Source organism: Nomascus leucogenys, chromosome 21 (assembly GCF_006542625.1).
Source record: "Nomascus leucogenys isolate Asia chromosome 21, Asia_NLE_v1, whole genome shotgun sequence".
Classification (NCBI taxonomy): Eukaryota; Metazoa; Chordata; class Mammalia; order Primates; family Hylobatidae; genus Nomascus; species Nomascus leucogenys.
Window position 1 is genome coordinate 76,922,516 of NC_044401.1, and position 27,932 is coordinate 76,950,447.

Below are 27,932 nucleotides of genomic sequence, written 5' to 3' on the forward strand. Positions count from 1 at the left end.
CTAAACAACAAGAACACATGGACACAAATAGGGGAACAGCAGACACTGAAGTCTCCTGGAGGGTGCAGGGTGGGAGGGAGAGGATCAGAAAAAACACCTATTTGGTACTATGCTTAGTACCTGAGTGACAAAATAATATGTACATCAAACCTCCATGACATGAGTTTACCTATATAATGAACCTGAACATGTACCCCTGAACCTTAAATAAAAGTTAAAAAAAATCCCAAAACTCAGGTTTTTGTGAGTGTGGATTAGGTTTATACCTCAACATTCAATAACAAGCTAACTACACCTGGTAGTATACAGTTCATAAACCTCTTCCACACACAACCAACTCAGTTCCTATGAGGTGGGACTATCTGTAGCCCCCTTTTACAAACTAAGTGAGAATAATAATGTTCATTGATCACTGTATTGGGTTATTTGCATGCTAAATGTTGCTTTCCTTTGGTCAGCCTCTAATTTCAGCCATAGCTTGAAGAATTGTTCTGGTTCGTATTGATAGTGGCCCCCTCCCCACCTCACGCATGCACCTCCCAGGGCTTCCCCTTTATCTTTCCTCAAGGACCCTGTCCCCAGGAATGGCCAGTGCCTCTCCCCTTTCCCCCAGCCCACTGCTTGAGATGTTAGCACTCAATGCTTGTTTCTCTGAAGTCCTAGGAGCCTGCTCAGTCTCCTGGCAAGTGTAACCTGGAAACATGGAAAAGTTACCACTGTTCTGGGCAACTCTCAACCAGTAAGGGCCGGGGAGTGGTGGTTGAACACTCCAGCTCCTGCTCCTTGATGGACAGTTGCTGGAGCTGCTCAGAGACCCTGATGAAACTGAGCTCCTGCTGCCTTACCAGCAACAACATGAACACATCCTTTTATTGGCTTTGCCTCCTTTCCTGTCTCATTCTCCCCACTTTGTCACTCCTGACTCCTGGAATCAACTCCTTGCATCCAGCTCTTCTCTTAGCCTTGGTTTCAGGAAAACCCAAACCCAGAGGATGCTTACTGCCTGCAAGAAGCTGTTCTAATTCCATCCCATGGCTAGATGGTTTATCTTTCTCATCCTGACATCAATCCTACCAGGCAGATATTGCTGTTATCCCCACTGTAGAGATGGGGAAACGAAGTGAATGAGATACTAAGTATCTTACCAAAGGCATTTATTGATCTGCCCATATACCCCAGTGTTTGAAGGTGCTCCCTGGGGCGTTAACTCTCCTGCATTTCCAGGCTGCACTTGCCTGTATGCTGTGGCTTCAGAGAAGTCCCAGGGCTTTGAAGAAGGCTTTGAGGAAGAAAAAGGAGAGTTGAGGAAATGGCAGTGAGTGATTCTTACCCAGACAGTCTGATATCCGGGCCCACCCATTTAACTTCTTTGCTTTACCTCCTCCTAAAAAAAACAAAGGTGCGGGAAGGTGAAGTCACACCCTGAAACACAGCTAGTGAGCACTGAAGCTGAGATTCCAAATTAGTCTTATTGGATACATACACTCAAACTCACCTGCTATTCTCTTTTTATGGCTTACATCTGTAATCCCAGCACTTTGGGAGGCTGAGGCAGGCGGATAACGAGGTCAGGAGATCGAGACCATCTTGGCTAACACGGTGAAACCCCATCTCTACTAAAAATACAAAAAATTAGCACGGCATGATGGCGAGTGCCTGTAGTCCCAGCTGCTAGGGAGGCTGAGGCAGGAGAATGGCCTGAACCCGGAAGGCAGAGCTTGCAGTGAGCCGAGATTGCGCCACTGCACTCCAGCCTGGGCGACAGAGCGAGACTCCATCTCAAATAAATAAATAAATAAATAAATAACAAATCTACAGCTCTTTTCTTGAAACCTGAAGGAATAAATCAGTTTAGCAAAATCCCCATTGGGTTAGAGCAGGTCTTTATTGCAAGTCTGCGGTGGACCGTGGAAGCATGTCTCTATCTCAACCAGGGCAGGTAGTGTTTTCTATTTATCAGTGCCCAAAGTGCTTTGGAACTGCTAAGGCTGGTAAAAATCACTGCTGGTTAGGAGGATTTCTCCACTTTGCAGAGTTCATGACAGCTTATAAAGCAGAGGACACTTTCTTCTCCTGTGCAGTGCTGAAGGAAGCGGTCAAATCCAGCCATTGTCCCAGGAAATAAGGGGGAATTGGGAGTCGGGGTGGGAGCGGGGAGAACTCCTACCACATCCCCTCCTCCCACTCCCAGCCTACAGCCTCCTAGATGCTAGGAGTTAAGGCCTGTTTCCTTATCCTCAGGATGTTTTTCTCGCTTGTCCTCCTCTAATCCACTCTCTACTCTGTAGCCCTTGAGATCCTTTCAACATGCTAATCTCATCACATTCTTCCCCTGCTCAAAAATCCTTCAATGCCTTCCCTTAGCTTCTTTAGGATAAAGACAGAATTCCTGATTAGGCCTTCAGACAGGTTTCACCCATGTCCCCATCAGCAGTCACACCCGGAAAACCTCTTGTTCATTAAACTCTGGCAACCCTACATATCCATCCTGTCTCCTACCATCAAAGAGCTTTGTCAGGCTGTTCTCTGCCTGGGACATGCATCTCTCCCACCTTTTCCTTGCTAAACCATGTGTAGTCTTGAGGTCTGAAGCTTCTTGACTTCTCCCTAACTAGTTCAAACCTCTCTGACAGATGTTCCTGTGGAATCCTGTGCCTCTCTTTGTTGCACTCAGCATAATTGGGGTGTGATTATTTTAATGCCTGTCTCTCCTAATAGAGTGTAAGCTTCTTAACATACTGCCTGTTTTTGCTTTTTACTACTGCATTCCCAGTGGCATGCAAAGTGACAGGTGCATAGGAAGTCCTAGAATGGTGGAATGAATGAACGAACCTCACTGGGCTCATGAAACAAGGACAGGGTGACAGACTGGAGACACTGTGCATTTAACTCTTAGACTTCTGTCATTGTTAAAGCTACCCAGGTTCTACTGTTGTAATTGTCCACTGTCCAGCCAGCATTGTATGCAATAACTTTATTAACATCAAATAGATATCACAATACAGTTTTATCCAAAGGGATTCAGAAACTGGTTACAGATATCATCTAAGACACAAGGCTGTTTTGTGCTAAAATGCTTCCAACATCACCAATCACACAATGAGTTTATACATCGATAACAACTTTTATCTGGAAATACAGATGCTCAGCTTGCCCTCTCTATTGGGTCCTGGTGTTTCAACTGAGTTAAAACGAGGAAGTGAAGATTGACATTTTCTTGATAATAAATACATTCTGGAGAATATTTCATGAGAACTCTCTTTGGGATACAGAGTGGCATATGGAAGCCATTTTTAATTTATGGGCTACACTCAAAACAGAATTAGTAAGTTTAGCTGTGACTTGAGAATTTTTAATAATTACATTGAGGAACATATTAGCTTTACAAATAAACAGGATTTAAAAGTGTAGCTGGTAGTAGAGGTTCTACAGAATATTCTTTATAAATAAATACTTCAGCAAGGCAGTATCTTGACTGTGGTGTCTACATCTGCATCTCCATTATTCTAAGAAAACAACACTCCATAAACACAAAGAGTTATTGGGCCATGTTATTTATGGTCCACAAGATAAGAGCCACAAAACACCACAGAAGTTTACAAGAATACAAATATTTAGCTAGGTAAATAGAATAAATATTGGGCAGTCATCATATGCAGCACTAAATGTCTAGTAATAGGGGAAAAGAAAAACTCAAATCTTAACTACAATGCATTCAGAACTTGGGTAAAGCCAGAGAGACAAATTTGCAAAGTATACAAAGTAGTGAATATATTCCTATAAATATCAATTTGACAAATTCATGGTGCAAACCAGAAAATTTTTGTAAACACAGTTCAAATGTTCATTGTATGAGAAAATGCTTATTCATGCACTTAAATCATATGAGCATTGATTTATCACGTAAAAGAATAATTTTCTGAAACAAATAACTTAGAGACTCATAGTCCTATAGGACCTAAAACTAAAAAAAAAATAAGACATGCATGTTGTGATACACCAAATTGTCTTCTAGAAATTATTATAACATCTTTCACATCAAAATGCTAAGAAAACTCAATGCTATTTGATTTACTTTATGCATATTACATACTAGAGACTTTAAGCTACAAAATACTTCTACTACTTTAACATACATACAAAATGACCATGAAAGTATCTGTATATATAACAAGGTACTCTCCAATTAGCCATCTATGATGAATAATATATCTCCTCATGTCGTTTCATCTCTAAGTATCATTTATCACAACCCAGGACATTCTGCCTTAATGAAGACTAGAGATCTCTGATTTACATTCAATATTCTCTGCATTAATAATTGATTGAAACCCTTAAAAAATTCTTCTGCTACTGAATTGGAAGGTGGTGAGGCGATCTGCAGAAGAATGCAAATGCTACTCTGTTAAATCTGATTGGTAAAGGAAGTGGGGCCAGTAGGCTGTTGGCCAAACTCATCTGAGGATGGCCCCAAACTCGCCTGCTGACTGTACCCACCACTTGATCCATAGCTGTCTTGGTTGTAACCACCTTGATTATAGCTGCTGGAGTGCTTCTCCATTGGATCTGAAAGGTATCTCTGTCCCGAAGAATGCCAGCCAGTCTCCTTGAAAACAAACCATATGTTTCCAGCCCAGAGAATAAAGTTCAAGAATCCAAAGACCTGAAGGAGAATCAAAGCCAATGAATTGATAGACTAGACAAAAACCTAAGAAAAATTTCAATTTTGGAAAAATCCTTCACAATACAAAAGAATCACTTTTCACTGTAATGTTGAGTCCTCTTCCAAGTTTTCCATTTGGAACTGGTATTTCATTTAGAATATTTGACCTTTATTAGATGCACTACATGTCAGGCACTACATAAAGGGCTTTATGTGTATCAATCCACTTGCTCTAAGAATCAGTCTCAGAAAAAGTTGCTATTGTCATACCCATATTAAAGATGTGGAAATCTTGTCTAAGGTCACGTGGCTTGCTGAGTAGTAGATCTGTGATCCAAACTCTCTTCTGGTTCCATAACTGGGAAACCTTACTTAAGGCATCATTTATTCTCCAAATAAAGTATCCTTCATGGTGTGTAAGATTATTTCCAGATGGCACAGGGCTGAGAATTTTCACTTTAATAATGGTGCATTCATTTATAAGGCTATCTTCTCTTTATGGTTAGAGATACTGCTTTTGCTTTTCCATTTATTGTAATCATATAAAGAAAGTGAGTCAATTAAAAATATAGGGTAAGCAATGGTACAGGTGATATGCAAGTAAGCATATGCATGATAGCATATTGAGCGGTTGACTGCTTGAATAATTGCACTTTCTGTGCCTCTCACAGGGATAAGTGAATGCTGAAACCAGACTATGAATAAAGTGCAGGTTTCAGAGAAGTGTAAAATATTTTCTTAAGAACTGGATGTGAAACTTTCCTATGGAAATTCCTCTTACTCTCCAGGAGGGTGTCAGTGAGTCAGAGGACTGGGTGTTGCTTCCCCAGGGCCTAAGGTTTGATGGAAGCAGAACGGTTTGCATGAGGCCCAAACAGAAGTCCTCATTCCATGGCTTGTTCTGCAGCCTTTTCCAAGGCTGGTTGATTGACTTGGGAATTAACTACAGGCAGTCTGTTTTAACAGCCCCCTAATGGAGACAGGTAACAGTAGTATAATGCAAAGCTGTGATAACATTAAAGTATATTTAATCACCACCCCCTAGCACAACGCTGAGCAATCAAAATGGACTTGGGGCAGTGGCCACGGTCCTGGAGTAGGGTGCTGGAAGTCCTTTGCTGCGTCAAAATCTATCCCTTGGTTTCTGGACAGTGAGATGATCCATAGTGGCTTGTGGGTAGTGGTGGCAGAGGGGGCACTGGTGTAGTCAAGAACCTGGGACTTGGAGACTCGGAGCTGAGACTATCAAAATATTTCAACATTTTAGCAGCACATGAATGGAATCTTAGTCTTGGAGTAATCTCTATAGGCTTTGAAATCAAAGTGCCCTGGGGACTGTACTTTCTTGCCCTGCTACCTGGGACAAGGCATTTAGTCTGTAGACTTCATTCTTGTTTTTGTTTTGTTTCTTGTATGGAATGGAGACAAGAATTCCTTTCTTGGAAGACAGTTGGGAGGATTAAAGAGGATGTGTGTAAAGTAGCTGGACAGTGCTGAACACATTAGCAAATACTTACTAAATGGTAAACTATGCTCTGAATTATTTTCTAAAATATTTCCGTGAATTGTATTTTGCTGCCTTTTTTTTTTTTTTTTTTTTTTACTGTAGCATAAATTGAACTGAGGCATAAACAATGAGATGATGTTCTTGAGACAATAGCCAAAATCAACTCTCTAGGCCACCAACCAATCTAATTAAAGACTGGTTTATCCAGACCTCCCTCCTTCTTCCTTCTCTCCTCTTGCATCCTCTTTCCTTCCTTTTTACACTAATTGAGAACCTATTTTGTGCCATGCTCTAGGCTACCTGCTGAGGGACATACAAAACACAAATAAGGTATAGTAGTTGCTTGAACAAAATAAATTAGTTAATTACTGACAAGACTCTAATTTGCATACAGGACCATTTTACCATGTGTATGGTAACCAGAATATTTTCCATTAAAAGGGGGATCTTGATTAAATTGCACCTTTAGAAGTGTATGTCAATATATGAGTATAAAAAATTACTGAGGAGCCTGGGCAACATAGCAAGACCTTGTCTCTTAAAAAAAAAAAATTAGCTGGGCATGTTAGCACATGCCTATAGTCGCAGGTACTCAGAAGGGGTACTTGGAAGGCTGAGGCAGCAGGATCCCTTGAGCCCAAGAGTTCCAGGTTATAGTGAGCTATGATTGTACCACTGCACCTCCTGCCTGGGTGACAGAGCAAAACCCTGTCTCAAAAAAAAAAGAAAAAAAGGAAACGAAAGGAAAGGAAAACAGAAAAGGAGAGGAGAAGAGAGGAGAAGGGAGGAGAGGAGAGGAGAAGAGAGGAGGGGAGGGGAGGGGAGGGGAGGGGAGAGCAGGAAAAATTATCAAGGATCTTTTCAGGCATGGCTCTGTCCAGGGATGTAATTTTAGCTATTTCCTATCTATTGATCTCTCTCTTTTGCTTGTTACTATTTGGTTTTTTAAAAGGGATGCTGAAGAAAAGCTTGGACATCAAGGAAATTCTACATCAAGGAATAAACAAGGCATTTCAAGGGGCATATTTAAGTACTGATTTTTTACTCCAGCATCACAGATCTCTTGGCTGGCACATTTTAGGGTCACTTGGGCCCTTGAACTCTTTTTTGCTATTTTGTTGCAACTGAAATTGGGGTAAGAATTTGATTCAAGCTCAGACTTGGGGACAACAGAAGGAGAGATTGAAAGACACTGTACATAACATGCAAAAAATGGGGAGACAAGATCTAGATTGTCTAAAAAGATGTAGTAAGATTTGTCTGGAGTGAAGCTGGAGAAGCAGAAGTTGAAATTACGGCTAAACTCTTTGTGCTCAGTGAAACTTTGAAAGAAATTTAGAGACTTAAAAACATTATTTCTTCCTCCTCTATTTAGGCTCTAACACTGTATGACATTAAGGAATGATCGTATTTTAGTAGCCATTTTCAGTTGACATGTATTGAGCATTTGCCATAAGCTGGGCATGATGCTAAGTATTTTTTTTATAGATTATCTCACTGAATTCTTTCAACAGTATTGAGGTCTGTTGTACAATTATCCCCATTTTACAGATGATAAAACTAAGGATTAGACAGTTTACCTCAGCTCCCAGTATTTGTAGTATCTGGATATCTTACCTACATTTTGATGTTACTGTAAAATTATAGGTGCCAAAGTGCTTTGAAGATAGTAAATTTGTTACCAAGGTAGAGAATATTACTATTATTTCCTGACTCGTTTACTTGTAGAGGTCATTTATTGTGGTATGTGTCTGGCTCCTATTCCAAAACCTATGTTTGCCCAGTAAAGTGTGTTCTCTGAGCCATGTTTCTACGACAGCATTCTCCAAACCCTCTATTCATAACTGATGAGACTGAGGTGGGCATCTGGCCTAAGGTGGGCAAAAGAGATTCTCTCTACCAGAAATTTGCAATTGGACCTGAGTGATTTTCGTTCAGTCCAAGCCATTTCTTTAAAAAATACATATAAACTTAGAAACTGTAGAGTGGCTATCTTCTGCTGTGTGGATGAAAAAAAAAGAAATAAAATTTCATCTGAAAAGAGGGAATAATGTAACAAACATGCAGAAAGGGACAGGGATGCAGAAAGAAAGAGAGATGAGAGATGGAGGATAAGAACTGTCCAGCTTCCTGACAGTCTTCCAGTTCTTGGCTGTTGGGTTTTGCCCTGGGAAGACACACTTTTAATGTCTTTCCAACTATTTTCAGTTTTTGCATAAGCTAGCTCAATATGATTTGAAGCCAAACAGTTTGTAATAAAAATATTGTGTTTTGGTTGATTAATGTCCTTTCCCCTGCTGTTGGTAATAGAAATCTGACTTTCTTTGCAGAGCCAAGTTTCAGTCAAATGGCTTGAGCTCTCTCCTGGAGCTTTGCATTTTGAGCAGAGCAATGCAAGGTTAGGTAAAACTTTCCACTAACGGCAACTGTACGAAACAATTATTTGGTAATGAACATCTAGAACTCTCATTCTGCTCTAGATTCTGCTCTTTCTAGAACCTGTTTCTTCAGGTTTCATCAAGTTGTATGAGCTACTTAATATCCTTCCAAATACTTTTTTCCTGTTGTAGTTAGAGTCAGCTTTGATTATTCTAATGCATACAAACATTGGTACCAGAAGTGGACAGCAAAAACAGACTTTAGGGATGTGAGGATTGGTTTGCCTTAGCCAGTTTGAATTGAGTTTTCTGTCACTAGGAACTAGAAGACTGTTAACTGATATGGATACATCACTACACCACCACTGGACCTGTCCTTTCACACACATCACATTATTTGGTTTCAATTCATTCTTTATTTTGGTTTTAGGAGACACATCACATTGTTTTTCATTCATAATTTCTATCTTTTAGTCTAAAAATTATTAGATATATCAGAAGTGGAATTAGAAGAACCATGCAGAATGTCATAATTTATTGGGAGCTTAGTTATTAAACTAACAAACATATCAAGCAATTTTATCTTTGTCCTGTTAGATTTTGAGATCAGGGTTGCAATAGCTTTCATTAAATACTGTCTATAAATAAACTACAGAAGTATAAGTAAATATGGTAATGTATACCTCAAAGTATTCATTTACAAGTGTGGTCAGCAATGAACAAAAATGCTTGTGAGACCCTAATGCAGTTTATTTTCATGTTTACTATCTCACCAAAGCAGAAATCACAGTCCAGTCAGAGTAGCAACCCTTTTTCTCTTCTTAAGTGCCTTCGCAGATTGAATTTCAGAAAGCTGTAGAAACACAGGTTAATCTTGAAGCAAAGATAATTATTTCTAGGGTGTGCTAAAGAATGTTCTTTCAGCAAACACTGCTGAGCCTTCTATTCTTCGATAACTGCTGCTTTTTGCTGCCATTATTGCTTATGTATTTCTCAGATACAGCTTCTTTCTTTGGAATAATACAAGTTCTTATACTTATAAATTAAAAATCCAATTTAGTGTCCCTGCTAACTGTCAGATTTTCTCTTTTCTTGTAAGAGCCGTACTCTTGATGATAACATTTGACTTTGTTCAACTAATACAGTGCAGCTTTTCCAAAGTTATAAAGTAACTAAACCAGAAGCATGGAGAAAATTCAAAAATTACCATGGCTATTATAAGTACTTTTTTACATTATGAATTTCTTTTTTCATCCTACTAGGTCTGTGTATTTTTCTCTAATCAGTTGGGTGTACTCTAACTACATGTGGCTTGAACAGCGTTTTCTCCCCAGGAACTTGTATGCGCTCAAATATTCCTTTTAACTTTTGTCTGGCTTCAACCTTAAAGTTCAGTTTGTTTTTGTTTTTGTTTTTGAGACCGAGTCTTACTCTGTTGCCCAGGCTTGGGTGCAGTGGCCTGATCTTGGCTCACTGCAACCTCCGCCTCTGGGGTTCAAGTGATTCTCATGCCTCAGCCTTCCGAGTAGCTGGGACTATAGGCATGAGCCACCATGCCTGGCTAGTTTTTTTTGTATTTTTAGTAGAGATGGGGTTTCACCATGTTGGCCAGGATGGTCTTGAACTCCTGATCTCAGGTGATCCTCCCACCTTGGCCTCCTAAAGTGCTGGGATTATAGGCATGCGCCATCGCATCTGGCCAAAGTTCAGATTTTATATTTGCTTCTGGCTTAGAGTTTCAACTGGACTGTCACCTAAGCAGCAGCTGCCAATACCTGCGGGGTTCTTAATAAAAACTCCTTAATTGGCAACATTACAAATGATGGATTCTGACAATAAAAAACCTGAGGGCCAAGTGATCATCCTGCACCTGAGGTGAAGTATCTCACCTTTCGATTGGCCTAGTTTTGTAGGCAACAATTTTCAGGATGACTTCTGAGATGTTTTTCTTACTATTTTCACTGGCAAACAAAGATATGAACAGTAAAGCACAGATGAAAAATACTTACCACAGAAGTGTTTAAGCTTGACATAACAGGGCTGTGGACAATCATGCATTTGTTGGATGGCTGTTTGCAAGCTGACATTAGTAGCAATACTTCCTTGGGATCTGTTGCAACTTTGACGTCAGACAGTCCTTTTGCCCAAGCTGATGAACCCACCAACCACAAGAACGAAAAGGCTACAGTGACAATGAAGTCCTACAGAAACAAATCAGAATAGAAAATGGTAAAAGAAAATGTGAGTTCTAGAAACAAGTGGATTTGTTTATATAACTATTTGGTTTGCCTTTTGGAAAATTTTAAAATCCCATAGCACTGGAAACAGGGAAAACATTTAGAAAAACAAATAAAAGAAAGCTTTATGATATTGTATTTATCTTTCTATAAAATAAATAATAACAGTAATATTTATTAAATGCTTACTCTATCCCAAGAATGATGCTAAGGACTTTATAACCCACACCTAATTGTTCCTACAACATCCCTGTAAGGAATGGTACATCATCCTATTTGCAGATGTCAAACTAAGATAGAGAATGGTTGAAAAGCTTGTCTGAGACTTCACAGATAATTCATGATGGCATCAGGATTCAAGTCCAGGCAACCTGAATACTGAGTCCAAGTTCTTAACCACCAAGCTGTCATGATTCCAAACCTTTAGACAGATCTGCTAATTGTTTAAGATTCTTGGATGGCAGTGTTCACTCATTCATTCATTCATTCTTTCATTTGTTCACTTAACAAACCAATGTGTTATCTATATGTTATTGGTTAACCAATATGTTAACCATTGTGGAACTATGTTATGTGGAAGACAATAAGAGCTGTAATGTTTTTGAGTGCCTGCTATGGGTGAGAGGTTTTCTATAAAATTATTCTTACAATAATCATATTAGACAGTATTCTTATGCCCATTTTAAAGAGGAGAAAGCTGAAACTCACAGATATAAGGTACACATAGAAAGTTGCAGAGCCAGAATTCAAATCTACGTCTGTCTGACCCTGAAAATCATCTGCTGTTCGCAGGGGAAAGAAGCTTTTATGCATATCAAACGAAATTTCTAGGATGTAACGGGATGAGTTTTGTAGAGACCATCTCCAAACTTCTGATGATGAGGGCTACATCTCTCATTCTCCCTCATGACTCGGATGGGGTGGCAGGTGGGAGAGATGTCTAAGATTTAGACCATTAGAACATAGTATAAAAAAAATTCAGATTGACTATATATATGTTTGACTATTGTAAAAATGTTGCATGCTGCTTATCTAAAATAATAAAAATGCCGACCAGGAGAGAAAAAAAGTATATTTGATATGCCAATAGAAACAGTTTGCCCTTTTGTTCTTAATAATAACCTCCTCAAGTAGAAAATTTGGCATGTGTTTCTTTCCTGCCCGAGGGCATAGTGCATCTGACTTGCTCTGTATCTTGCTCTCACGGTGTGGCTGAATTACTTTTCATCATGATCCCATGATCTACACTGAAGGAACTTCTACACTCTAAAGATGCTGTGGTGCCAGACATTTGTTAGGTGTGATCTTTGTGGAGAATGTTCTGGAGGGTCTCACTACTAAGAGTGGCCGAATCTTCTGCAAGTCACTCCATCCAGTGGCTGTTGTGAATTATGTAACTCACCAGTTTACCTTTTTTTTCATGTTGGCTCTAGAAAACTAAGGGCCAATGTGTGACCCATTCATAGGGTTTTGATGGCATGGGTATTTGAACCTGATTCCTTATTTTGTTTTGTATTCCATTTCTTCTTTTTACTTTTCATTTTCACTCAATTCCACCCTGGTTTTTAAATGTCCTTATGAGCCTTTCTGAGATGAGGTAGAGAGGTATAAATAAGCAAACAAATACAATATCTACAGCTGTTTCAACAGTAATACAAACATTTGGAATAAAGAAACTCAATTGTTTGGGTCTGAATTTGAAATTAGTGGAATAGTTACAAATAAATAAGCCAGATTGACTGTGTCAAATCATGACTTTCTGTTCATGTTCAGTCTGGTACCTTCATTCATTCATGCTTTTATTCAAATAGAAATTTTTGAGTAATGTGCTGAGCATTGAGGAAGGTCTTACAGAGGATTAAAAAATGCAAAATATGGGCTCTGTTCTCTTGATATTACATATTAATTAGGGCCCACAGTTACCTTAAAGCATTACCTATAGTATGATGGTTTTCGTTATTTATATTCATCATAATTAGAAATAGACTTGTAGAAAGGCCCATAGAATGGGGAAACACTTAAAGAATAGTCATGTGAAGACCTTTCAATTGGAAATGGGAGAAAACTATGTTAGATTTATTTGTTCAAATAATAATATTCATACGTAACATTTATTGAGTTCTTATTATGTGTCAAGTATTATTCCAAGTTTACATGTTTTGACTCATTTAATCCTGACAACTGCACCATGAAATAGATACCAATCCTGACCCCATTTTACAGTTGAGGAAATGGAGACACCAAAGGTTAAACAAATTGCTTGAAGTCATGAATTAATAAGTGGAGGAGCAAGGATTCTAAGCCTGGCCATCTGCCTTATGGAATACTGATCTTCCTATTTAAAACTAAGACACTAAAAAGTTTTTTTAAGTTGGTTTTGACTATAATCCCAGCATTTTGGGAGGCCAAGGCAGGATGATTGTTTGAACCCAGGAGTTCAAGACAAGCCTAGGCAACACAGTGAGACTTCATCACTACAAAAAATTTAAAAATTAGCTGGGCATGGTGGGGCATGACTGTAGTCCTATCAACCTGTGAGCCTGAGGCGGGAGGATCACCTGATCCCAGGAGTTTGAAGTTGCAGTGAGCTACGATTGCATCACTGCACTCCAGCCAGTTCAGTCTGGGCAACAGGATGAGATCTCATTACTAAAAAAAAAAAAAAAAAAAAAGGATTTGAGGTCCTGCTTAATTTAAATATAAAAAATAGTAAGAAGTCATTTCCCATAAACAAGCTTCTGATTGAAGTCAAGGATCTATGTCTTTGGAATAAATATGTTATTTTAAGAAGCTGGTTCAACCTTTTATCCCTTAGTGCCATTTTGTAAAGAGGCATCAGTAATATAACTAAGTTTCTCTTATCTGAGTTAAAAGTTCAGACTTTGTCATTAGGCAGACCTGGGTTTTAGTCCTTACTTTGAAACTTACTACCTGTTACCCATGTGTCCATTTGCTAGACTACTTGAGGCCTCAGTTTACCTCTCTGTAAGTTGAAATAATAACAGTAACCCTCTTGTAGGATGATAGTGAGGATAAAATAAGTTAGTATAAATCAAATGTTTAGCACAATGCCTGGTAAATAGTGAGTGACAAATAAATGTAAACTTTCATATCACGAATAAAAGCAATAACGACAGCAACAACAATAATATAAATCATATAAGGCTATGGAGCAGGAGCCTACATGCCCCATAGCAGGGACCTATGATCACTCCAGCTGCATAGGCCCTCTGTCTGCTGCTCAAACTCACCAAGAGCATGTGTAGCTTAAAGCTTTACCCTGAGCACTCCCATCCATTGGGACCCACATGGCTCCTTCTTGTTTCTTTCTTCAAATCAATGCTCAAATTTCATTGTATCATGATGCTTTTTTGCCCACCACATATAAATAGCATCCTATGTTAAATTCCCTATGTTCCTTTTCCAGTTTCATTTTTCTCAGTTTCATGTTCACCAACTGGTACATTGTATATTTACTTGCTTGTATCTTGTGGGCAGATTTTTGCCTATGATGTTCATTACTGTCTGCCCATCACAAAGAATGGTGCCTAACACATAGCAGCTGCTCAATAAATATTTCTGAAATGAATGGCTGTAAGAGGAAATGTTTCTGATAGACTGAAGTGGAAATAGTAGTGTGGAAACCTTTGCACACAGGCCAGGGCCTTTGCACTTGCTGTTCCCTCTGTCCAGAATTCCTTTCCTATCCCTTAGAGCCATTGTGTAGAAGGGCACATTCCTGCCTCAGGGACTTCATATTTGCTATTCCCTTGGCCCAGAATTCCTTTCTTATCCCTTATAGCCATATGACCTGCTTTATCACCTTAATTGGTCCTCATTAGTGGTCCCCTCCGCAGATAGACTTCCCTGAGCCCTGCAATTAAAATGTAAACTAAACCTTTCTCTCTATCCCCTTATTCTTTTTTGCTCAGCACTTTTCACAATTTGGAACGGTTTATTTGCCTACTTCTTCCAATAAGATCTTAGTTCCATGGATGCAAGGATTTTGACTACCTAGCTCACTTCTGATTCTTGGCAGAGAGGTGCCATCAACATTTGTTGAGTGAAAGAATGAATGAAGGAATATATAAAACGATCCCAATTTTGTTAAAAAATATATACTGATGTATATAACATTACATAAGAATATATCAAGTGGCAATGGTAGAATTAGAGATTACTTTTCTTTTACATAAGCTTATGTATGTAAAAACTCATTTTATAATTAGAGCAAATGATCAAGGCACTGGCCAATGGTTTTCCCAAACAAAACTTCACATGGCAAAATCTGCCCTTACAACAGCAACAAGATTTTAATTAGATCAAATAATAATGTAATTAAAATTGAGAATTTTTACCATCCTCAGTAAATTTTTGAAAATCATATCAACCGCGTTCATGTACCACAGAGCAATAAAAATAGAAATCAGTGCTGAGAAAATCACTCAAAATAATACAATTAGGTGGAAATTAAACAGCCTGCTCCTGGATAACTTCTAGGTAAATAATGGAATCTAGGCAGACGTCAATAAATGATTCAAAGATTAGAAAAAAGACATAACATACCAGAATCTCTGGGACACAGCAAAAGCAGTGTTAAGAAGGAAGTTTACAGCACTAAACACCCACATCAAAAAGTTGCGAAGATCTCAAATTAACAACCTAATATCACAACTATTGGAACTAGGGAAACAAGAGCAAACCATCTCCAAGCCAGTAGAAGACAAGAAATAATTGAAATCAGAGCCGAACTGAAGGAAATGGGATGTGAAAAACCATACAAAAGATCAATGAATCTTAAAGTTGGTTTTTTGAAAGAATTAATAAGATAGATAGACTGGTAGCTAGACTTTTAAAGAAAAAAATAGAAGTTCCAAATAAACACAATCAGAAATGACAAAGGGGATATTACCACTGACTCCACAAAAATGGAGTGGAGAAACTACTCAGAAACTACTATGAAAACCTCTATACACACAAACTAGAAAACCTAGAAGAAATGGACAAATTCCTGGAAAGTTCCCAAGATTGAACCAGGAGGAAAATGAATCCATGAACAGACTAATAATGACTTCTGAAATTGAATCAGTAATACAAGGACTGCCAACCAGTAAAAGCTCAGGACCAGATGGAATCACAGCCAAACTCTACCAGATGCATAAAGAATTGAGACCATTCCTACCAAAACTATTCCAAAAAATTGAGGAGGAGGGACTCTTCCCCACTTATCCTATGAGGCCAATATTATCCTGATAGCAAAACTAGGAAGAGACACAATTAAAAAAGAAAACACTCTTCATCAGGCCAATATCCTTGATGAACATAGATGCAAAAATCCTCAACAAAATACTAGCAAACTGAATCCAGCAGCACATCAAAAATCTAATTCACCATGATCAAGCAGGGTTTATCCCTGGGATGCAAGATTGGTTCTACATACACAAATCAATAAATGTGATTTACCAAATAAACAGAAATAAAAATAAAAACCACATGATCATCTCATTAGATGCAGAAAATGCTTTCAATAAAATTCAACATCCCTTCATATTAAGAATACTCAACAAACTAGGCATTGAAGAAACATACTTCAAAGTAATAAGAGCCATCTATGACAAACCCACAGCCAACATCATACTGAATATACAAAAGCTGGAAGAATTCCCCTTGAAAACCAGAACAAGACAGGAATGCCCTCTCTAACCACTCCTATTCAACGTTGTATGGGAAGTCCTAGCCAGAGCAATCAGGCAAGAGAAAGAAATGAAAGGCATCCGAATAGGAAGAGAGGAAGTCAAACTATCCCCTTTGCAGATGATATGATTCTGTACCTGGAAAGTCTCATAGTCTCTGCCCAGAAGCTCCTTTATCCGACAGACAACTTCGGCAAAGTTTTAGGATACAAAATCAGTGTACAAATATCAGTAGCATTTCCATACACCAATAACATCCAAGATGAAAGCCAAATCAAGAACACAGGCTCACTCACAATAATCACAAAAAGAATAAAATACCTAGGAATACAGCAAATCATGGAGATGAAAAATCTCTACAATGAGAATTACAAAACACTACTGAAATAAATCAGAGATGACACAAACAAATAGAAAAACATTCCATGCTCATGGAGAGGAAGAATCCATATTGTTAAAATAGCAATACTGCCCAAAGCAATTTATAGATTCAATGCTATTCCTATCAAACTACCAATGACATTCTTTACAAGATTAAAACAAAACTATTTTAAAATTAATTTGGAAAAAATGAGCCTGAATGACCAAGGTGATTCTAACCAAAAAGAACAAAGCTGGAAGTATTACTTTACCCAACTTCAAACTATACTATAAGGCTACAGTAACCAAAACAACATGGCACTGTTATAAAAACAGACACATAGACCAGTGGAACAGAATAGAGAGCCTAGAAATAATTTCACACACCTACAACCATCTGATCTTTGACAAAATTGAGAAAAGCAAGGAATGAGGAAAGAACTCCCTATTCAATAAATGGTGCTAGGATAACTGGCTAGCCCTATGCAGAAGATTAAAACTGGACCCTTTTCTTACACCATATACAAAAACAACTCAAGATGGATTAAAGACTTAACTGTAAAACCCAAAACTATAAAAACCCTAGAAGATAACCTAGGAAATGCATCCTGGACATAAGAGCTGGCAGAGATTTCATGATGAAAACACCAAAAGCAATTGCGATAAAAACAAAAACTGACAAATGGGAACTAGTTAAACTAAGGAGCTTTTGGGCAGCAGAAGAAACTATCAACAGAGTAAACCAGAAAACTTACAAAATGGGAGAAAATATTTACAGACTGTGCATCTGTCAAAAGTCTAATATCCAGCATCTATAAGGAACTTAAATCAACAATCAAAAAACAAAGAACCCCATTAAAAAGTGGGCAAAGGACATGAACAGACACTTTCAAAAGAAGACATACATATGGCCAAGAAGCATATGAAAAAGTTCCCAACATCACTAATCATTAGAGAAATGCAAATCAAAACCACAAAGAGATACCATCTCACACTGGTCAGAATGGCTATTATTAAAAAGTAAAAACAAAACAAAACAAAAAATCAGATGCTGGCAAGGTTGCAGAGAAAAAGGAATGCTAATGCACTGTTGGTGGGAGCATAAACTAGTTCAAGCATTGTGGAAAGCAGTGTGGTGATTCCTCAAAGAGCTAAAAACAGAACTACCATTCAACCCAGCAATCTCATTATTGGGTATATACCCAAAGGAGTATAAATCATTCTACCATAAAGACACATGTATGTGTATGTTCACTGCCACACTATTCGCAATAGCAAAGACATGGAATCAACCTAAATGCCCATCAACAGTAGACTAGATAAAGAAAATGTGGTACATATACAAGACAGAATACTATGCAGCCATAAAAAAAGAATGAGATCATGTCCTTTGTAGCAATATGGATGGAGCTGGAGACCATAATCCTAAGCAAACTAACACAGGAACAGAAAACCAAATACTGCATGTTCTCACTTAAAAGTGGGAGTGAAAAATTAAAATACACATGGACACAAAGAAGGGAACAACAGACACCAGGGTCTGCTTGAGAGTGGAGGGTGGGAGGAAGGTGAGAATCAAAAAACTACCTTTTGGGTTCTATTACCTAGATGATGAAATAATTGGTACACCAAACCCCCGTGACATGCAATTTACCTATACAACGAATCTGCACATGTACCTCTGAACATAAAATAAAAGTTAAAAAAAAGAATTGAGAATTTTTACATCAAAGGGTTTCAGACAGTAGCCTCACGACAGGTTTTCTTTTCTTTTTTTTTTTTTTTTTTTGAGACGGAGTTTTGCTTTTTTGCCAGGCTGAAGTGCAATGGCACGATCTCGGCTCACCACAACCTCCACCTCCCAGGTTCAAGCAATTCTCCTGCCTCAGCCTTCCCAAGTATCTGGGATTATAGCCATGTGCCACCAAGCCAGGCTAATTTTGTATTTTTAGTAGAGATGGTGTTTCTCCATGTGGGTCAGGCTGGTCTCAAACTCTCAACCTCAGGTGATCTGCCCACCTCAGCCTCCCAAAGTGCTGGGATTATAGGCGTGAGCCACTGCACCCGGCTGTGGCAGGTTTTCTTTAACTAAGCAAAGTATGGTGAAGGGGACACTAGGTCAAAAATTCTGAAGAATATATAAGCCTGAACTTCTGTATTTTTTGGCTTTGGGCATTGTATTAGTCCTTTCTCATGTTGCTATGAAGAATTGCCAGAGACTGGGTGATTTATAAAGGAAAGAGGTTAAATTGACTCAGAGTTCTGCATTGCTGGGGAGGCCCAAGAAACTTACAATCATGGCAGAAGGTGAAGGGGAAGCAAGGCGTCTTCTTCACAAGGCAGTAGGAAGGAGAAGTGAAAGCAAGGGAAATGCCAGATGCTTATAAAACCATCAGATCTCATAAGACTCACTCATTAACATGAGAACAGCATGGAGAAACTGCCCCCATGATCCAGTTACCTCCATTTGGTCCTGTCCTTGACACATGGGGATTATGGGAGTTAGGGGATTAAAATTCAAGATGAGATTTTGGGTGGGGACACAGCCAAACCATATTAAGCATAAACCTGAGTTTGAGGATACCTTGCAGAAAGTGAGATGTGGGAACAAAGAACCTCACACCACTTCCCTACATTGTCCCGCCTCCTGCTGAGGCTCCCCACTGGCCAAACCCAGCTGGTATCCAGAGGGCAGGGATCCCATTGATTTGACCCATGCCTGTCCCCCCCTGGCACAGAGCATGATGTAGAAGGGCAGAGAGGAGATCAGAAGCTCTCCAGAACTGGTGGCTGTTTTAGGAGCAGCAGCAGTAGCTGCTGTCCGTATTTACTGAGTGCTTCCTGTACACCAGCACTCTGCTAAGTGCTTAAAAACATCATTCATCTTATGACATAGGTACTACATTATCCCCGTTTTACTTATGAGGAAACTAAAGCATAGACAGTTTAAATACTTTCCTTATAATTAATGGCTGGCTTGACTACCACAGCGTATCACAAGCTTTCCAAAAATTTGGGAGAAAGATGATTTTTGGCATATTTTATGTGAATAATAACTTTAACTGATGTTCTCTAAATTTTAGTCAGTTTGGTACTACCTAAACAATTTTGATTTTGTCCACATATCTCCTGTGTTATTGCTTAATATTTCATTTAAAGCAAATTATGCTTTTTACATAGCTATCTTAGAAATTATTGTACTACTTAGAAATTATATGTGTACTATAAATGTTAAACCAATATAGCTTCTCACAGATAGAAGAAAATTGCAAGCATAAATACTATACAGTAAAAATAAAATATCTTAAATTCTAGCTGGAGATGGTTGTCCAAGGCTTTGGAGCCTAGAATTTTTATATTGGGAGATTAACATGCGTTAGAGGAGTATTAATGAAATACAGTCATCTGTCACTTAACCGACAGGGATACATTCTGAAAAAAAGGTGATTTCATCACTGTGTGAACATCATAGAGTGCACTTACCCAAACCTAGATGGTCTAGCCTACCATATGCTTAGGCTATGCGGTATGGCCTATGCTTCCAGGCTACAAACCTGTACAGCGTGTGAATGTTCTGATTACTGCAGGCAATTGTAACATGATGATGATAAGTATTTGTGTATCTAAACACATCTACACACAGAAAAGTTACAGTAAAAATATAGTATAAAGGATAAAAAATAGTACACTTAGGGCAGTTACCATGAACGGAGCTTGCAGCACTGGAAGTTGAATGCAAAGGCCTAGGACAGACATTACTGTGCACTACTGTAGACTTTATAAATTCTGTATGATTAGACTACACTAAATTAATTTTTAAAATAGAGTGATTATGCTACCATAACATTATGATGGCTATGATGTCACCAGGGGATAGGACTTTTTCAGCTTCATTATAATCTAATGGGACCACCATCATATATTATTGGTGATTCATTGTTGACCAAAACATCCATAATGGGGTACATGACTGTACTAGCATGACCTAAGCAGAAGGCTTGCAGTTAAATTGAATATGGGGTAACTTTCTCATTCGTTTATTTAATGCTATGTAATGGTCTGCCTAAGTAGTATCAGGAGAAGTAAATGGCTCACACTTGAGAAGTGAATTCCTTCTGATGGTTCAAACAAGAATCCAATTGTTTACAAATATGTTCCCTGTCTGTCTAACAGAGATAGTGTGGATATGGAAGATACATTTTTAACATTTCCTTCTAGGTTATCATACATACATTAGGCCTTTGAAGACCTTTTCTGCTCACTTTTCTTGTGTTATTTATTCCCATAGTGTGAAGAGGCTGCTCTTCAAAATGTGCTTCAGTGCTTCCAAAAGGCGCTCATACTTGTGTTCTATGTGGTCCCATAAAACCCCAAAAATAGTCAGAGGAGGCATCACTGGCCTTATACTACACATGAAGAAACTGCGGGCAAGAGTATTAAGAGATTTATTTGCCCGTAGTTCATTACATGTTTCATAAATGTACTCTGAGCTGTTCATCTCAATCGGTACCTAAAGAACTTTGACATGAAACCTGGATGTGTTTCTGCAATATGTTTTAAGTATCTGTTCAGTGAACCAAGAAACAGCTTCCTCAATCAAGGAAGCAGCCTGGTTTAGTGTTGGCTGGGTGGTTTGTTTCCATTTAGTTTGTTGCCCTCACTTCTCATAAGTTGCTGTTAGCAAACATATTTTTTGCTAAATGTAATTAATAGTATGAATCTGGGTGTCTGGGATCACCCTGGGGTATAGAAAAGGGGGTCATCTTTGGTGACAGAAAATTTAGCATTTCAGAACCAGGCAAACCTGTCTCCATCTCTTTCTAATAGTGGCACAAGCAACTCCACTGGATATTGATAAAAAATAAACAAATATTTAATTTCTACCTATTAGTATATATAACCAATATTTTAATCCAATGACTTTATTGTCTGTTTTGGCTACTTGATGGCTTTGTTATTTATTTCTGTTGCTGACACTTTTGTACTGAGAGACTACACTAGAAAGTGGACAGTCCAGACAGTATCTCCCATCCACACTGTAAATGGATCACTTTGCTAATTCAGCCTCCAAGAATTTCAGAATGACACTATGGATCAGGAAACACAGAAAGCAAATAGCAAGGTGGTAGCTCAGCTGGGGGCAGAGCTTTGGAGTTGTCTTGGAAGGGGGCTGAAAAGTGGATAGACAGAACAATTTTCTGTTCTATCCACTGACGGTGTTGTTTCATTATTTCATTTTAAGTATTAATAATAACGACATCTGACTTCCAGAGAGCACCTACAGTTTTCAGCGAAGATCGTATGACCTTCACAACAGCTGTGTGAGGGAGACTAGATTCAGTGATGTGTCCAAGTTGTCATAGGTAACTGAGATTTGAATTCAGGACATTGGGTTCCCTGTTTAGTGAGTGTTTTTTCATTATGCCCAGGTTTTCTGAAGTTTGGGTTGCCTATCCTGGTGGGAACGAGCAATAAACAACACTGATGCATCCCTACATAGGGAGAAAGGCGTTCTCCTTCCCAATTTCCTTTCAATCTGACTAGTAAAGTCTCAGTTGGGTGCTACACCATTTTCAATGCTTAGTTAACAAGTGCTAATCTTTTCATTTTTTTTGGTCAAAGAAAACTGGCTCCAGGCTCAGATCCTTCAAGTAAGCAATGGTGTACCTATGTAGCTAGAATACAGCACTGTTTATTTTCTATTGATTCATTTGTATGTTTGTCTTCTAACTATGTTAATAATGCTGGATTTCTATATTCAATAGTGGTCCGGGGTCTTATTTAAAAACATATTTATTTAAATTTTAAAAATGACTTAATTTAAAGAATAATAATTGTGGCCCTGGTGGTAAGAGCAGGGAATGAGGACACCTGAAGAAATCTAATGCAAGCCACAAATAGGAGCTGCATATGTAATTTTAAGCTCTAAAGTAGCCACAGTTAAAAAAAAGCAAAGAGAAATTGATGCAATTAATTATATTAATATATAACTTATTAATACAACAAACCCCAATACACCAAAATTATTATTTCATATAATCAATCTAAAATTATTAGTATGCTATTTTACTTTTTCGGTACTAAGTCTTTGAAACGCACTGTGTATTTTACACTTACAGTACATCTTAACTCATAATAACCACATTTCAGTGCTTAATAACCACATGTTACCAGTGCTATCCTATTGGACAGCGTAGTTCTAATCCACAATTAACAAATGGAAGCACATTTATATCCATGGTCAAGTGACGGTGGCGCCCCTTTTCCTGTTTGGGTTCATTGATGCCACACTTTCTTTTGGTAGTTTAGTCTGAAATGGTCCAAAACTAAGCCATCCCACAGCTTAGCTTTGACAAGGCCAGCATGCCTCCCACATTCCTCTTGGCCTGTAGAGTCCCACAGTTGGGTTCATATGATCACCCAATTCATTGCCTCAGTGGTCTGGTCTGAAAGCAAATCAGTGTGACCAAAGGGAGGCTTGGGCCCTCTGTGTTGGCAGCCCAAAGAAGGAGGTGGGTGGCCCACGGGGGCAATCCTGCCAAGCATGAGCTGCATTTTCTTAGGTGTAGGGAGAAAGGCTGGCTTGACCACTCTGTTAACAAGACATGGCAGGCTGATTGCTGGTAGACGATAAAATAAGGAGGATGAGAGAGGGGAGGAGCAGAACAGGGGAGAGAAAAAGGAAGAGGGAGAGACAGGAGGGGGATAGGGAAGACAAAGTGGAGGGGGGAAGGGGGAGCGTTAGGGGAAGGAGAATGGGGAGGAGGGGGAAGGAAGTAAAGAAAGGGAAGAGAAGGGGGGGAAGGAATTGAGGATGAGGAGAGTGAGGAGACGGGAGCACGAAGAAGGGAGAAGGAAGAGAAAAAAGAGGAGGAGGAGGTAGCGGCAGTGTCTGAGAGTAGGAAGAGAGCTCCCTCTCTCCTCCAAAGGAGGACAAAGAAAAGAGAGGACTAAAAGATTCAGAGGTCCCACCACCATCAGGCACTTATCACACACTAGGTACCATGCAAAATGCTTTATATGCACCATTTCTTTTACTTTTACAACAACTCTATGATGCAGATATTACTACTGTTTGTATTTTATGAGTAAGAACACAAACCCAGTTTCTGGAGGTAAATGAAATGAGTTTAGACCAGATTTGGAGTTTTTGGTTCCAGGAGACCAGTCCCTCTTCTTCCTGACATTGAATGTGCTTAGACCAATCCCACTAATCCCCTAGACTTTGTAATCTTTAATGACAAATCCACTGGCAAAGTGGCTTAAACCTGCTGGGTGAGCTCTAGACCTCACTGAAAGCCAGGCCTGCTCAGGCCTGGTGTTTTAAATAAGCAAAAGGAATTCTGGGGTAAGAGTGGTCAAGCCATCAAGTTAGCTTATCTTTACCAGAGAGGAGAAATTGACGTCAGAAAGTCTCTAATCATATGCAAATGGCCAGCTCCAAGGAGCTTGGCATGTGAGTTAGGGCTTTTCCATTTTGGATGAGAACTTCCCACCCTGTTTGTCTTTTTGATGGTTGTCGCCCATCTAATAAGCCAAGGACTCTGGGTAGCAGCCGCTTCCTTTGCAAAACACTTACTTGGAAAAGTGCCTCTGAATTGCCTCTGGTTCACACCCTACCTCAGTTTTTCTTTCCGACATCCAAGAGCTGGAGGCTCCACATTTATCCCTTACTTGGGGTCTGTGTGCCTCCTCCAAGCATGGTTTTCTCTGAGCTCAGGCAGAGCTCTCTGCAGGAAGCGGCCCACAGAAGTGATAAGGGACCAGGTTGCCTATATTTTCAATATTGTCATAGCTGGAATAAATTTCAATTAATATTATTGCTGTTATATTTTTAATTGGGAGGTAGCAGTTTCTAAGGAGATGATTTTGTGACCCCTTCAAGAGATGATTATGATGATAATGATGGTAGTGATAATGGTGGTGTTGGTAATGGTGATGATGATGAGAGCTGCCAACACTTAGAGAACACTTATTGAAGTTTTACATACATTTGCTTCTTTAATTTCCCAGCAACCCTTTTGGGGTAGATACTATTGTAATCCCATTTTATAGTTGGGATACATTACTTAAACCCAGTTTGAAAGGTGCACAGCCAGGATTTCAACCGAGGGAGTTTGGCTCCACAGTCTATATTCTTAATCTTATAAAAACAAGATTGCTTTTAGGAGGCCATGATTATTTAGGCTCATAACAAAAATTAAGCAGTGATATAAACATGGCCATCATTTACCTGTTACTACGTATCAGACACTGAACATTCCATGCATTACTCATTTAATTCTCATAACGACACTTTGAGATGACTATTATTGACTGTATTTTACAGGTGAGAAAGTCGAGGTTCAGAAAGATTAAGTGATTTGCTAGACATCTCAGAGTTACTAAGCTGCCGAACTTTGGTTGCAACATAGGTTTGCTAAACTCCGAAGTCTGTGTCCCTCACTGGAAGGTGAACCTCATTATATTGAATGAAGGTCTACCGTATGTAAGGTATGATGCCTTACCTTTTCCACCTCATTTCATCTTCACCGCAACCCTGCGAAGTAGCTGTTAGTTTTTCTATTTTACAAATGAAGAAGGAAAGGCTCAGAGAAGTTAAGTAAGTAGAGAGGTTGGGTACCAAACTCAGGTCTGTTTGACTCCAAATCCCACTGATTTTTTTGTTTGTCCATTGTTGTCTCTGTCTCTTTTCCAAGTCATCTGTTCACACTTTATCATCTTCCCTGCTATGGGCTGGGTACTGTTCTAAAAATAGAAGAGAGTGGGGGAGACCAGCCAAGGGAGATCTGTTCTCCTCCCTCCAGTGGCCTATATCTTTCCAATCTCTACACTGCCTGAGTTGTTTCATGTAAGAACTGCAAGATACACTATTGTCATACTGCCAATTAATCAGGATTTTGCAAAAAGAGAGATGTAGTAGATGCTGATGTTCTTCTGTTACAAGGTCTGGGTAATAATCAATCATCTTGTTTTATGCATGAAGAATCTGGCTGATGCTTGAGAATTAATGTAGGGTTTCATTGCCTTTTCCCCGAAGTTAAATTTCATTGTGATTGACATACTGCACTTTTTCTTTTCTAGACTGTTCCCAGATAACTTTATCAATTAATCTGTGGTTGCTTAGCTGTAGAACAGATACCTTCTATTTCTTGTTCTTAACTTTTCTTGTGAAAAGAAGATTTTTAGATCCCCTGCATCTCTCTCTTTATTTCGGTTATGGGCAATTGATTTTATAATCCTGGTGCAAGAGGGAGGTATTCCTGGATGTTTGGTGAACTCAGAATAGATGCAAAGTCTTCACTAGCTTTCTGCAATACTGTCGTAAATCATATATTAAAAACACTCCTCAAAACATGATTTAATTTTCCATTGGTCCTGCCTAATCCTTTTATTACAACTAGCACAAACCTTTCAAAGCAAGTTAATAGTAACATTAGCAAATTAACAGCTGTTCAAAATAAATTAATAGTATTAGTAGTAGCATTAATATTAATAGCTCTATTGATTCTATGTTTACTATGGGTCAGATGCTGTGCTAAGCCCTTTACATTCATTATTCTGCTTGATCTTCATTGAGAATTTTTTACGTTGGTCTTATTATATATAGGTTTTTAGAATAGGAATTATCACATAGCGGTTAAGTCTGCAGTCTTTGAAATCAGGCAGTCCTGAGGTTGAATTTCAATTCTTTCTAAGTAGCGCTAGAACCCAAGGAAGCCTCAGTTTCCAGCTATAAAAAGGGGCAATAATGAGATACATTTTCATAGTATTTTTGCCAAGGATAAAACAAGTAATGCAATAAAATGCTTAGCCCAGCTCCTGAACGTTCATTCTATTAATTAGTCTTGATACAGGAAATTCAGTGATATATTATAGCTAAAAATACAATATAGAAAAGTATATAGGCATTATCCAGTGGGTTTTGATGGCCAAATACATTAGGTGGGTTTACTCATTTATTTAGCAAATCTCTATTGAAAATCTACTAGGTGCCAGGTCTTGGAAATATGGTAGTTAATAGAAACAGACATGGTCCTGGTACTCATTATGGTAGAAGAGAGAGCTATTAATCAATCACAAAAGAATGTATAATTGCATATAGTGACAATAGCTTTGTAGGAAAAGGCCTTGGTGTTTTGGAAATTTAAAAAAACAATATCTGGGGAGTACTGACCAGCCTAGGGAGACAGAAAGTGACACAAATCTGGTTTCATCCAGGATCTTTTTAGGTTTTGTCCTTGGATGGTTCTCAAAGGAGACACAGGACTCACGCTGAATAATAAATACAACACAAAATGGCTTATCTGGAAGGCCTATGAATTGGCCTCTAGAGGGAGTGTTGGACTCCTCTTTACTACCTGCTTGTCCCTTTCCTAGGAAAAATGCGTGTTGATACTGGGTTGGCCAGGACCAAAGACTCCTTGTGCTATTTGCTGGAGAGGTAGGTATTAGCATGAGGAGAAGACTGCTTGTTTCTTAGGAATTTTGGTGGCTCACATGGCTGCTGAGATTATTGTCTCTCTATACTTGTCCACCTGCAACCCTATCCCTCTTAGAAAGACAAGCTTGAGTCCAAGGGGTAAAGAGGTTTGGGGTGGATCAGTTCACACAATTAAATGCTGGTAGAAGAGTACTCCTGCCTTTCTGGACTCTGGTACCCTAGCAATTTGCTAGGAAAGCTTAGGAAAGCAACGAGGGTTGTTGAGTGTTTCTAAATGAATTACTATCTCATATAGGAAATAGCATCCTTTCCAAAAAATTGGTTGTCGGTTTTGACACATCCATCAATAAGTGGGGAAATAAATAACAAGCCCAAGATCTTAGACCAGAGGTGAGGCAACTGTTAAAACCAGGTTGAATGTCTTTAAAATAACTGGGAAAAGAATAAATTTGTATAGTTAGTTAAAGGTGAATCTGGAAATTTGGGGATGCTTATTGAACACCATATCAATCTTTCTTACGTTTATGCATTTTTTTAGCACTTCCAAAATATTTTGGGGGCTGCCATTGAATCAGCTAGATGAAAATGCTAAGATTTAGTTAATTAACAACTAGCCTTATCTACTTGACACAAAACATCTGGGCATTATA

General features: G+C 38.8%; 1 protein-coding gene and 1 long non-coding RNA gene across 3 annotated transcripts in view; one reads left to right on the top strand and one right to left on the bottom strand.

The window, feature by feature from the left end:
* Window positions 1–2,959: 2,959 nt before the first annotated feature.
* SYNPR (synaptoporin) overlaps window positions 2,960–27,932 on the bottom strand; it is a 340,637-nt gene continuing 315,664 nt past the window's right edge. For both annotated transcript variants that reach the window (XM_003273653.3, XM_003273652.3), the window contains 2 exons: window positions 10,558–10,749; window positions 2,960–4,663 (listed from right to left, as the gene is read on the bottom strand). In XM_003273653.3, the coding sequence (XP_003273701.1) occupies window positions 4,406–4,663; window positions 10,558–10,749 (450 nt within the window). In that variant the 3' untranslated portion in view covers window positions 2,960–4,405. The remainder of the gene's footprint in view (window positions 4,664–10,557; window positions 10,750–27,932) is intronic.
* On the top strand, window positions 9,200–16,694 carry LOC115832133. Its single transcript, XR_004027574.1, has 3 exons — window positions 9,200–9,211; window positions 15,725–15,803; window positions 16,684–16,694. It is a non-coding gene; the product is annotated as an uncharacterized LOC115832133 (long non-coding RNA).